This window comes from Hypomesus nipponensis, chromosome 25 (assembly GCF_054491055.1).
Source record: "Hypomesus nipponensis isolate SF chromosome 25, ASM5449105v1, whole genome shotgun sequence".
Lineage (NCBI taxonomy): Eukaryota > Metazoa > Chordata > Actinopteri > Osmeriformes > Osmeridae > Hypomesus > Hypomesus nipponensis.
In genome coordinates this window covers 12706844-12720011 of record NC_140385.1, presented here as the reverse complement: position 1 = coordinate 12720011, position 13168 = coordinate 12706844, and the positions used below count along the sequence as shown (strand labels likewise).

General features: G+C 41.9%; 1 protein-coding gene across 2 annotated transcripts in view; it reads right to left on the bottom strand.

Moving 5' to 3' along the window:
• Positions 1-917: 917 nt before the first annotated feature.
• The window catches only part of LOC146222337 (uncharacterized), a 35042-nt gene continuing 22791 nt past the window's right edge, over positions 918-13168 (bottom strand). The window contains exons 1-2 of one of the 2 annotated variants that reach the window (XM_084691900.1): positions 4859-9278; positions 918-4114 (exon numbers count right to left, since the gene is read on the bottom strand). In XM_084691900.1, coding sequence (XP_084548026.1) covers positions 7168-8589 — 1422 coding nt within the window. In that variant the 5' untranslated portion in view covers positions 8590-9278 and the 3' untranslated portion in view covers positions 918-4114; positions 4859-7167. Of the gene's footprint in view, positions 4115-4858; positions 9279-13168 lie in introns of those variants that run through there. The other variant, XR_014746777.1, reaches the window with a different exon arrangement.

Sequence of the window (13168 nt, the reverse complement as noted above, 5' to 3'; positions counted from 1 at the left end):
TACCAACTATAGGGAACCATGAGTGATGTCTGAGAAGTCTTGTGCAGTTGTCCCACGTTGGCAACAAATCAAACTAAACCTACTATATTCAACCGCGTTGGTTAAACAGTACTAACTAGTTAATTCACTGTGTTAATGAAATGCACTCCACGGCTACAAGCTAGCTAACGCTATACACGAGTCATTAACAACTCATGCAAGCCCAGGTAAAGAAACAATTGAGACCCATTCCCTTTTGACCACAATACCTCTGCTGTTAAGACCGTTTAAGAAACGTTGCAACAGGCTACAGTCTGAATCACGGATATAGCTCTATGACATAAGTTACAATCAGGGGGTAAATTGGGGTTTGATATATCGGGGGGCTCTGTGGTTTCTGGGTTTCGATGGCACATGTGTATGCAAAGCCTACTAAACAGGTATCCTACTCAGTTTAATGACTAACGCAGACTACCTAACTCACTACCCTTCGAATACATTTGTATAGTACTACTATGTGCCTCTTTCAATTATATCTTTAACATATGAAACGTTGAGATTGTATCATCTTGCGGAAAAAACATGAAAAACTGAACCAAACAACAGCTAGGCTAGGCTAGCTCATAACGTTCAGTTCTCGTTCTCGCCAAACAACGGTTAGGGTCTACTGAAATTATTACCAAACTTAACTTTACGCTAGTAGCCTAACAAACTCATTCACTGTTGACTATATATATATAATATATTTAAGTTGTATGCATAATTTGTGATGACTTACTTTTAATTAGTAGTTGCTTCTCTTAGATGCTTGTTTGCCTTCATACCTCGTGGCAGAAAATAACCGGATATGACCAGGCTTCACACCTGTTTTTAGGTCACTTAATGATTTAATTATAGACATTCTTTATTATGTCTATGGATTTAATGGCCAGACATGGTAAAACAATAAAACTTTATTACTCATCAAATGCATACATTACATTTTTCTTTGGTATGTGGCAGCACAGTAAGAAAAAAGGCAGTAAACACATAACTGACAGCACACAAGCCTATAATACCAACAGTAGACTACATAGTAAATGGTAAACAAGCAACAAGTGAAACCAACGATCAATTGTGTTGACTTTCTATAGAGCAAGCAAATCATGACTTTTATAGTTGTTAATTACAAAAGGCAATTCACCTTTATATTAACTATAAAATAAACAATTAACCTAAACATTTAAGTAAATTGCATACCTTTGAAAAGACTGACTTATTGTCTGTTCTAAACAAGAAATTTTAATCTTTCCATCAATCAAGCTGTTGTAGTGAATATATATAATTTAGTGACTTTCTAGAAAGTTTCTGAGAAAACTGTAGCCTTGTGTTTTGATACTTTGTGCTAATAATTAGTGCTGTCAGTTTAACGCGTTATTAACGGCGTTAACGCAAACCCAAATTAACGGCGTCAATTATTTTATCGCGCGATTAACGCTCTTTTTGGCCTAGCAAACTTTGTAGTTTTTTTCACATGCTGTTGCAACAACTACCGACGTTAGAAAAACTACAACACCACACCGGATCTAGCTAGACCGGAAACAAAACAACAGGCACGCCAAACACTCGTTTGGCTTGCGAGCTGGCTAAAGAGTAGTAGCAGAGCCCGTTTACGGATATTAGACATTCTCTGGTAGTAGGCTAACGTTACGTTTTGAGTGGATGACGAGCGCGAGATGCCGAAATGGATGCCAATAAGATTCTGAATGGAAAGTTTGCTTTAAAAAAGTTGCCAAATGGTTCTATTGACAAGACCAGTGATCTGTGTGTTATGTCGTTGTAAACTGAGCTATCATCGCAGCACGTCCAGTCTGAAATACCACTTGATGGCCAAGCACACAGCTGATGCGAATTCTCTGTCCCCTCGTCAAAGCCAGGCGATTGCAATGTTGTTTTCAATAAAAAAAATATTTGCACAAAGCAATCCGAACCACTTTTCTATGTTGATAAGAGCATTACAATTTGAAAAAAGATTGGGACTAAAAGAATTCAGGGACATTTAGAATAGATAAAAATGTGCGATTAATTGTGATTAATCGCGAGTTAACTATGACATTAATGCGATTAATCGCGATTAAATATTTTAATTGTTTGACAGCACTACTAATAATATGAACAAGACACTGATGTGTGCAGGTGGCTACAGCTGTATCTCCATGTATAAAAACCCTGTCTCTGGAGAATGTTTCATCAGATGCCGACAGACTACCCAATGTACGCTGTGTGTCAGGTCCTTTCTGCAAAAAGCTATATTCAATAAATACTTACTACATTCTAGCAGCTTTGGGTGTATTCATTCTCAAATGTCCACCGCAATTGTCAATACCCCTGAGCCATAGCAACTACCATGTAAAAGGAAAACTTGCCAGTTTAATGAAAAAAGAGCCAGATTTAGCTATTGTGTAGGAATCCCCTCAGAATGAAACATTACCGTTACTATTTTGACTATACAGCTAGTCATACTGTGGTGTACCTGAAAACCTGTTTAACTAAATAAATAATCAGTATCACAAAGATTTGAGGCAATGTGGACATTTACATAAATACATCCCTTTCAGCCATTTTGTATTGTACTGTCTGTCTCTGGAGGGCTGGCAGGCAGTGGCAAGCAGAGCCTGCAGGCAGGCAGAGCAGGCCAGGTGGATGAAGCCATCCTGGGGTCAGGGCTGAAGAAAAGCTGTCCAGCTAGAGAGGGGTAGTCCAGCAAGGGGTCTGTCTTGCTCACAGCATCCTCTGTTGCATCCTGATAGATAGATCTTTATTTGTCATTGTCACAGGTACAACAAAATTAAAGTGCTTCCAGTCAGTGCAACATTCATTGGCCTAAAAATCAATAAAAGGACAAAATTACTAAAGTACTAAAATAAACAACAATAACTAATAAATCAGAATAAATATACCTGAGACAGTACCATAAACAACACACCCATGTCATACATCCACAGTCATCACATAAAACATAACATGAAATTGTGCACATTATTTTTTGGCAGCATTGACAGTGGTTATTGCAGTTGGATAAAAACTGTGTTTGAGTCTGTTTGTCCTTGCCTTGATTGATCTGTACCATCTGCCTGACGGCAACATTTCAAACAGGGAGTGCCCAGAATCTGAAGTGTCTTTTATGATGTTCTGGGCTCTTTTGAGACAACGGGATCTGTGTAGGTCTCCCAGTGCGGGGAGAGGGCAGCCAACAATCTTTTGAGCGGGGTTGATGACAATGGAGCATTTTCCTCTGAGCCACTGTACAGCTGGTATACCAAATGCCTATGCAGTATGTGAGTATACTTTCAATGGAGGCTCGGTAAAAGAACACCAGCAGTCTTTGTGTGATGTTACTCCTCAATTCCTGAGTATTCTCAGGGAGGACAGTCTCTGTTGGGCCTTTTTCAGCAGCTAGAGGTGTCCACACTCCAGGATAGGCTGTCCTGTATGTGGACCCCCAGGAAGCAAAAGTCTGCCACCCTCTCCACACTGATCCGGCTGATGGTCAATGGTGTGATCTCGGTCTTCTTTCTCCTGTAGTCTATTAAGAGTTATTTTGTCTTTGCAGTGTTAAGGAGAAGGTTGTTGGCCGTGCTCCAATTCGATAGCCGCTCCACTTCTTCTCTGTAGGCGGGCTCATCCCCCCAGAGATAAACCCCGCCACTGTGGTGTCATCTGCACACTTTACTATGGTGTTACTGTGGTGGACAGGGGTGCAGTCGTGTGTAGAGGAAGTAGAGCAGGGGACTGAGCACACAGCCCCGGGGGGAGCCAGTGCTGAGGCTAAGGGCTGTGGGTGTGTGATGGCCCACTCTGACTGTCTGCGGCCAGAGAGGAAGCCGCTGATACACCTGCATGTGGTATAAGGGAGCCCGAGGTCCCCGAGCTTAATCACTAGCTTGTGTGGGAGGATGGTGTTGAATGCAGAGCTGTAATCCACAAAGAGCATTCGCACATAGCTCCCCTGCTGCTCCAGGTGTGACAGAGTGGCATGGAGTGCTGCCGCCACTGCGTCTCCTGTGGATCTGTTCGCTCTGTAGGCAAATTGGTCGGGATGAAGGCTTCGGGGCATCCTCTGTTACACTCCATATTTTTTTTTGACCCTCCAGACCTGTACAAGTGAAGAAAGGATCCATGTCAGTTGTGGAAAATGAAGCTTTTAACATCTACACTTGACAAAATATACAGTTTTGACTGAAATTCAGTGGCAATACTTGAACTTGAATCCAAATGTGTTGACCTGATGGAGTCCCGGCCATGCAAAGTCACTCCAAACATTTGGCTCGATTCCAGGCTCTGGCGAGTATTTAGCTCTAAACTGGTCAATATAGACATCTGACCAAAGACCAGCTCGACCTTTGCCTGTAACAGTGATTCTGACTGTCAGAGACCTTTAAATAGGCTGACCGAGTGAAACTAGCCTGGCTAACGTAGGTCGGTTTATCAGGCAAATGACGAATGAAATAGGCTTGTTCTGAAAGATCCTATACACTGACTATCTTCAGTAGACTCTTGTCTACAAAAAGCAGCCCTCCCTGACATTTTAGGACTAGAATATAGTGAATTACGATATCGTTTACACACTGCCAGTGAGTGAGCGAGCCGAGTCTGTCATTGAGGCCAAGTCAAAACAATTTACCCCCCCGGGACGCAGTCTCACTCCACTTGCAAATTTTCCACAAATCACAAAAATGAGCATCTGGCTAAAAGCACAATTCCCACATCTCCTAAAGGCTGCCCTCCTCGAGGTTTGGTAACAAACACATTTTTGGTGTCCACCGAACTGTAAAATGGTGAACTAAATGGTGAAAACTAGCTACTTTTCGAATTCGGTTTTCCGTCACTTCAAACTCACGTGTAGCTCCCACCAGTTAACTCACACGGACACAAGGCGTTCTTGTCTAGGGGCATTTATTACTCCAAACATGCCGTGAGAACTAAATAAAAAATAAAATTATCACGTCACAGAAATAAGAATATTCTCACAGAGAATAGCACATTAATAATTACACATCGAAAAACTATTACATACCTCATTGGACACGTTAACTACAGGGGAGTAAAAAACAAACATGTAACAAAGGCCACTTCTTTCCGTGTGCCTCTCGGTGAACTTAAAAATGTAATATTACAAAAAACATCACAAGCCGAAGTTAGCTAAACATGCACTACATGACATTCTCTGATACTGATGTAACATCAATAAACGTCTGCACCAACCGAACCTCAGAACAATAGTTTCGCTATACAAGCATACATAAAACAAGTCCGCTTGTAAATATATATAAGTAAAAGAAATGCATATAAATATAAATATGTTATCATATATTTAAACGTGGTTGCTTATTAAATTAAAACTGCTTTTTTATGGAACTTAAATTAGGCAACTGTCTCTGCTGGCAGCTACACTCCCACCAAATCACTGGTGATTTCTTATTAAAGTAATAAACATAGGATTTCAACCTTAATTATGAGACTTTGTTTAAGTGAGGTAGAAACACCCAAGGCTGCAGTAATCAGCTTCAAGCAGAGTTACTGTCTTGTGAATAGACCGTTCTAGGTAAGTCTGCTTTGTGAGCCGCTTTCCTTGATCATCCAGTGCTGATTCACTGATCAGCATTCGCAGCTTTCTCACATGTCCATCTTCACCAGGATACACTTCAATGATCTTGGCGAGTTTCCACTCATTCCGTGGTGCATTGTCAACTTGCACAATCGCGATATCGTTGACCTGCGCATTTCTGTGGGTTTTATGCCATTTTTGTCTCTCTTGAAGACTTAACATGTACTCTTTTTTCCACCTACACCAAAACTCGTTAGCTAAGTGCTGAACTTTACGCCATCTTTTGCAAAGATAAAGGTCTTCTTTCAAAAAGTCTCCTGGTGGTGGCAAGAATATGGAAGACTTGATCATCAAAATGTGATTGGGCGTAAGATGCTGTGGCCCAGTTGGATCACTCAGCAAATGTGCGGTTAAAGGTTGGCTGTTTATAATTGCCATTACTTCGTAAAGGTAAGTTGTCAAAGATGAACTGTCAAGTCTTTGGGATGCCTGATCTAGAATGAATGTCAATACACTTCGTATTGTCCTAATCTGCCTTTCCCAGGCTCCACCCATGTGGCTTGCAGACGGAGGGTTCATATGACAAACTCACAGCCTAATTTCTTGGGGCATTCCTGATCCATCTCTTTAACCGCTTCCAGGAACTCAAGTTTTGCGCCAACAAAGTTGGTGCCTTGGTCAGAACGAAGTTGTCGAACGTTACCACGCAGAGCAATGAGAACACGAAGAGCATTGATAAAGGCATCGGTCGTCATATCATCAAGCACTTCTATGTGCACAGCACGAGAACAGAGACAAGTGAATAGCAGGCCATAACGCTTCACTTCCCTCCTTCCATCTTTAACGTAGAATGGCCTGAAACAATCCATCCCACAATATGTGAAGGGGGGGCGTCGTCTCCATACGTTCACAAGGTAAGTCTGCCATTCTTTGTTCCTCTGTACACCTTCTGAGCTTTCGACACTTGACACACTTGTAGATGTAAGACGACACCGCATGACTGCATCCAAGTATCCAAATTCCGTTAGCCCTTAGCTCATTCATTGTAATACCACGTCCTTGGTGTTGCACTCGCTGATGGTAATGTGCAACCAGAAATGTTGTTATGTGACTGATCTTTGGTAAGACTGCCGGGTGCCTGATGTGAGGGTGCAGAGCAGCATGCTCTAATTGACCTCCCACCCTGAGGATGCCGTGTCCATCCACAAAAGGATTTAGCCTTTGCAGGTTGCGTTTGATTATTTCCTTCTTGCACTGAATTTTTTGAATCTCCACAGAGAAGTTATTCCTCTGGAAGATGCTTATGATGGTAAGTTCTGCATGTTCTCTCTCTTCCAGGCTGCTGGCTTCGTTGGTTCTTGATGTCAACCCTTTGAACTCTTTGACACATCTCTTAAGTCTAGCGATGGCTTTGACCAACCTCGTCCAGTTGGAGAACTTGATAAAGCGTTTAAGCAGTGAATCTTCTGTTGTCAATGTCTTAAGCACAAAGACTTTACAAACTTTTGGGTCTTCAACTGCAATGTCTCCCACCTTACTATCTCCACTAGGAAGCTTTTCACACCAAAGAAAATCTGGACCGTTAAACCAGTTAGATGCAATCAGCTCTTTTGCCTTAAGGCCCCTTGACGCTGGGTCAGCTGGATTTTCTTCAGAGGGCACGTATCTCTATTGACTTGGTTTGGTACTGTCCTTGATGCGCTGAATGCGGTTTGCAACAAAAACATGGAATCTTCTTGCGTCATTGTTGACGTATCCAAGGAGTCAGTCCAGAAGAATTCCTGGACCTCTGCTATATCCAACTCCTTTCTGAGCAGATCACTTGTACGCACAGCAACAACAGCTGCTGAAAGCTCAAGTTTTGGGACGGTTGTGACTTTCGTAGGAGCCACTCTGGCTTTACCCATCACCAAAGCACAGTGAGTTTGTCCTGATGTCCCGATCACTCTCAGGTAGCTGCACTCTCCATAACCTGTGATGCTAGCATCAGAAAAGTGATGGAGCTCATATTTCCGCTCTTCTGGAAAACTTGCTGGAAGGTAACATCTGTCTATCTTGAGATCACCTAATTTCTGTAGGTCCAAGAGCCAGGATTCCCATTGTGGTCGAAGATCGTCTGACAGTGGTTCATCCCATCCGACCTTGTCCCGGCACATTTGCTGAAGCATTTGCTTTCCGCCTAGAACGAACGGTGCTACAAACCCAAGAGGGTCATAGACAGACGCAACGGCCGATAACACTCCTCTTCTAGAGAACGGTTGTTCACTCACCACTATAATGAATCTAAACTGATCTGAGGTAATGCACCAGTTAACCCCTAGGGCTCTTTCCATTTGGTACCCTCCCAAAGCTAGGTCTTGATGTATTGCTGTCTGAGCACACTCTTCTTTAGGAATTGATTCCAGCACCTCCTGGCTGTTAGAAACAAATTTGTGGATGCGTAGCTTGCCATCGCTACAAAGCTGTCTTGCTTCACTGACTAGCTGTTTTGCTTCGTCTTCTGTTGACAAACTGATCAAGCCATCATCCACATAAAAGTTTCGTTCAATGAAGCGTATGGATGCTTCACTGAAGCGACCTTGTCCTTGTGCAGCAATGTGTTTGAGGCCATAGTTTGCACAGCCGGGTGACAAGGCTGCACCAAACAAGTGCACTTTCATCCGAAAGACAGATTCGGAGTGGTAGTCCCCATTCTCCCACCAGAGAAAACTTAGATAGTCTTGGTCTTCTGCTCTTACGTGAAATTGATGGAACATGCGTTCTATGTCGCACATTATTGCTACTGGACCCTTGCGGAAACGACAGAGAACACCTACCAACGTATTGGTCAGCTCTGGCCCAGTAAGCAGATGATCGTTCAATGACACGCCTTGAAACTTTGCTGAGCAGTCAAACACAACGCGTATCCTGCCTGGTTTTTGTGGGTGATACACCCCGTGATGAGGGATGTACCAAGCAGGGCTCTTGTTGACTTCTTCTTCAGGAACTTTCTCAGCATCTCCATGCATTATTGTTCCGTTCATGAAGATTAATTAGTCCTTCTGGTACTGTTTGTTTTTCTCAAATCTCTTGCTCAAACACTTAAGGCGATGAACAGCACATTTCTTATTGTCTGGCAGACTCGGTCGGTACTCTTTAAATGGCAAAGGCATTTCACAGTGACTGTCAGGCTTGATCTTGATCCCTTCCTCCATTATTGAAATGAAGTGAAGATCTTCTTGTGAGAAGTGAGAATCCTCCACGCTTCTTTCATTAAAGTCTGACTCCAATATCTTCATAACATTTGGCGGAGTGACTAACTCCTTGACTTGTGTTCGATATGTGTATCGGACTTCACTTGTCAGATTGGCAGACGACTGAAGGCATGGCATTACTTGTCTGACAATAGTTCTGTGGCTGCTTCCAATTGCATCTCCGTAGTCGACACAGGAACTACCACAGCCAACAATACTCCAGCCGAGGTCTGTTTTTTGAGCAAAAGGCTCCTCATCTCTGCCTGGCACAACTTCTCTGGGTAACAGGGCTTGAGAACAATTGTAACCTATAAGCAGACCAACGTCACAGTCAATTAAAGGAGCAATCTCTTCTGCAAGATGCTCTAGATGAGGCCATGCTCTTGCTGTCTTGGGTGTGGGAATGTGACTTACATTGACAGGAATAAAGTCTCTTGAATAGGTTACCGGATGAGTGATTTTCTTCGCTGAATAAAAACCTCTGATCTGCAATCCAGTTACCTTTTGACTTGGAATGATTGTACTTCTCGATGACAATGTTGAGAGTTTTAGTTGCACTGGCTCCTTCTGCGTGTCCAGAGCATCTGCCTTTTCTTTCAGCATAAAGGTGGTGTCACTTTGGTTATCGAGTAAAGCATATACGAGAACTTCATGCTCTGGGCTACTTGTTGTTGACAACCATACTGGAATAACGGTGGACGTGTATGTTTCAGTCATGTTTTGCACCACACAGTTAGAGGTGGCTTCCTTAGAAGCTTCATGTGACTGCTTAGAATCTGTCCTCTCCTTTGACCTTTTCTTTGGCTTGGTTCCAACTCTCCTTTCTTTCGTCATTTCTGTGATCTTTCTTTCTGTCATCCTTGACCCGGTCTTCATGCAAACAAGTTGGGTGCTTCCTTTTACATATGTCGCAGACACTCCTTTCACAGTTCTTAGAACGGTGTCCTGTCTTCAAGCATCCAAAACACAGTTCTTTAGTCTGCACAAACTTGACCTTTTCTGAGATTGACCTTTCTTTGAACTTCCGACATGTTTGAATGCCATGGTGCAACTTCTCACAAAAGACATGTTTTAGGGTCTGGGTTTTCTTCTGAGCTGCTTACCAGCACCTTTGCACCAACATTTCGTGGCTTTGGTGTCTTAACACTTTCACCATCACCAGCCTTCAAAGCATGAAGAGATGTCACAGGGTTGCATGCGTCTTGGCTCATAATCATGTGTTGATTCTTCAACCGCCAGGAACTTTCTGTTCCACCTGGCTATTAGCCAATCAGGAAGCTTGTTAAGCATTCTTTGGTTTTCACCACAGTCATTTAGGACTGCAAGACTCTTGATCTGCAACATTGCTGCTTCACAGCTTCGTAGAAAATCTGAGAATTCTCTTAGTTCAATGCTGTCCTTGGGTCCTATTTTTGGCCATGAAGTTATCTTGTCCCTGAAGGCCTTGGCAATCACAAAAGGGCTTCCATACCTTTCTTCCATGATGTCCAATGCTGAATAGTAGGCTGCATCTGTACCTAGCAGGAAGTAACCTTCAATAGCTTTCCTTGCAGGTCCTCCAACATACTTGCGGAGGTAGTAGACCTTCTCATTAACTGGAATATTCTTCCTACCGATCAAAGTCTCAAAGGACGTTTTCCAGTCTTTGTACCTTAGTGGATCTCCATTGAAAACAGAAGGCTCTGGTATTGGGAGATGGCTTGCGTTAATCAACTCTGTTATTGCTTTGGCAAGTACTGTAGTGCTATCTTCTTGATGAGCAATGGCAGCAGGTTGCACACTTTCAACAATCTGTGTCACCATAGCAGGTTGTACATATGTGGCGTTTTGTGGTGTTTGCCACATGAGGCACAGAAAGACTTCTTTGGGTAGTTTTAGCTTCGGTTTTCACATGCTTACTGCTATGGAGCAACTCAGATATCTCTTCGTCCGAACCAACTTCCTGTTCGTAAACCTGCAGACGTGCTTTTGCAGCATTCATTTTCTTAACCCTTGTGTTTTCCTCGGGTCATTCTGACCCATCAGTCATTGTGACCCACCGTCGTTTGCGACAACTTTACCGTATACAAAAATAAAGTGAAGCATTTTCTTTTAACCTTTGGGCTGTCTCAGACCCCCCACATTGCGAAGGTTAAAATACAATTATTTTTATTTGCTTTTGTATTGGGTAAAATTGGCTATACACAACGATGGTTCGTTATGAACCGTTTGGTCATGTGACCCGAAGGCAGCACTAGGGTTAACTGTCTCTAAGCGCTCTACCTGCCTGCGCTTCTCTTCTAATAAATGTTTTCCTCGCAGCATTTTCTTCTTCTTGAAGTGCAAGCCTCTTTCTGTTCTCAACTTCGAGGTTCCCAAGCTCTTGTTCCTTAAGTTCCATGTCCTCTAATACCTTTAATGTGGCTTGAGTTGCAGCCAGCTCTGCTGCAGCTTCCAGTTTCTTTGAAGAGGTCAGGCTTGATTGCTTTGAACTGATGCTTGCAAACTTTGAACTTTGTGAACACATACTAGACCTTCTGGAGGTTGCGCGTGTAAGCACTGAGCCAGTCTCAGTCCAGTATGCTCGTTCTTTGTGAGTATCTGGTACCTTTTCTCTTAATTCAAGAGAATCCTCTGCATGTTCCATTAGCTTTCCTGAGACAGCATCATACGTGTCTACTCGGCGGCGCATCTTGCCATCCGGAGTAGTGTGTTGACGTAAATCTTGATAAGCTTGTTTTACACTTGTTGAAGCATCACTGATCTTGGTTATGTAGGTTTGCAGAATTTCAGTGGAGAATGTTCCATCGATTGCTTTAATAGTCTCTTTAGCAAGAGCTTTCCATTTGTCATAAGAGGTAGTAAAGCGATGTTGAAGTTTTTTAGTTTGGCTGTCAAACAGTTCTTGACCCTTTTCTGTAAGCTCTCGGGTTCTTTGGCTTCTCCTTAGACTTTCCTCTACAGCAGCTTGGGTTTCTACAGCTACCTCAGTCTCTTTTGATGGCTTTGCATCTATATCAAGGTCTTTAAACTGCTGCTGTAAACGTGTTGCTTCATTGTTAGCATCTAAGCCCTTTTCATTTGTCTCTAACCCGTGCTCAGACATTTTTGATATTTTTGAATTGTCTCCTTAACACCTTTTGTTTAGTAGCTAAAAACTTAAAATGAGCTCAATAAAGTAAGTGAAAAACCTAGATTGTTACCAGTAAGCTTTTGTTTACAGTGAATAATGTACTTTAACTTAATCTTTAGATTTAACCAAGTATGTTTTACAGTGTACTCTTCTAGAAACACTTTCCACAATGCAAATTAACTTATGTGTACTTAAAAACAGAATAAACGCTTCTTTTTAACACCAAAATAATACAGAAAAATTGAAATATTATGATGGACCTTTTAAATAATTATTTACCCTTCAAATAGCTTAGTAGTAAATAACTTAGTGAGTTAAGCAATTACTTCAACATGTAAAACATGCACATCACAAATGAACAATGAACACTTTTAGCACTTATAGAGCCCCTTTAGCAGTTGAAGGCTATTCCACTTAATATTGAACTTGTTTTAAATATTCAACTTCTTGTAGGTTTAACCATGCAATGCTCCGGGTTCTGCTTGCCTCTTAATATATTAACATTGAATGCAGTCTTATCCTTTGACGCTCACTATTAATGAAAACGTGCGTGCAGCTCCGTCGACGGACGGCAGGCGTGGATCATCATCTCCCCCACGTCTCCACCTCTGTCGAGCAGGCTGAGTTCTCACTGTAGTTCCCTCCAGTTAACTCACATGGACAAAAGGCGTTCTTGTCTACGGGTATTTATTGCTCCAAACATGCCGTGAGAACTAAATAAAACATAAAATTATCACGTCACAGAAATAAGAATATTCTCACAGAGAATAATACATTAATAATTACACATCGAAAAACTATTACCTCATTGGACGCATTAACTACAGGGGAGTAAAAAACAAACATGTAACAAAGGCCACTTCTTTTCCGTGTGCCTCTCGGTGAACTTAGAAATGTAATATTACAAAAAACATCACAAGCCGTAGTTAGCTCAACATGCGCTACATGACATTCTCTGATACTGATGTAACATCAATAAACGTCTGCACCAACCGAACCTCAGAACAATAGTTCCGCTATACAAGCATACATAAGTCCGCTTGTAAATATATATAAGTAAAAGAAATGCATATAAATATATTATCATATATTTAAACGCGGTTGCTTATTAAATTAAAACTATTCTTTCATGGAACTTAAATTACGCAACTGTCTCTGCTGGCAGCTTCATCACAATTTAAAGGTCTCAAAGTGCTCAAACCTTCACCATAATTCAACAAATTAATGATAATTAATGAGACTTTCCAAAACTAACCA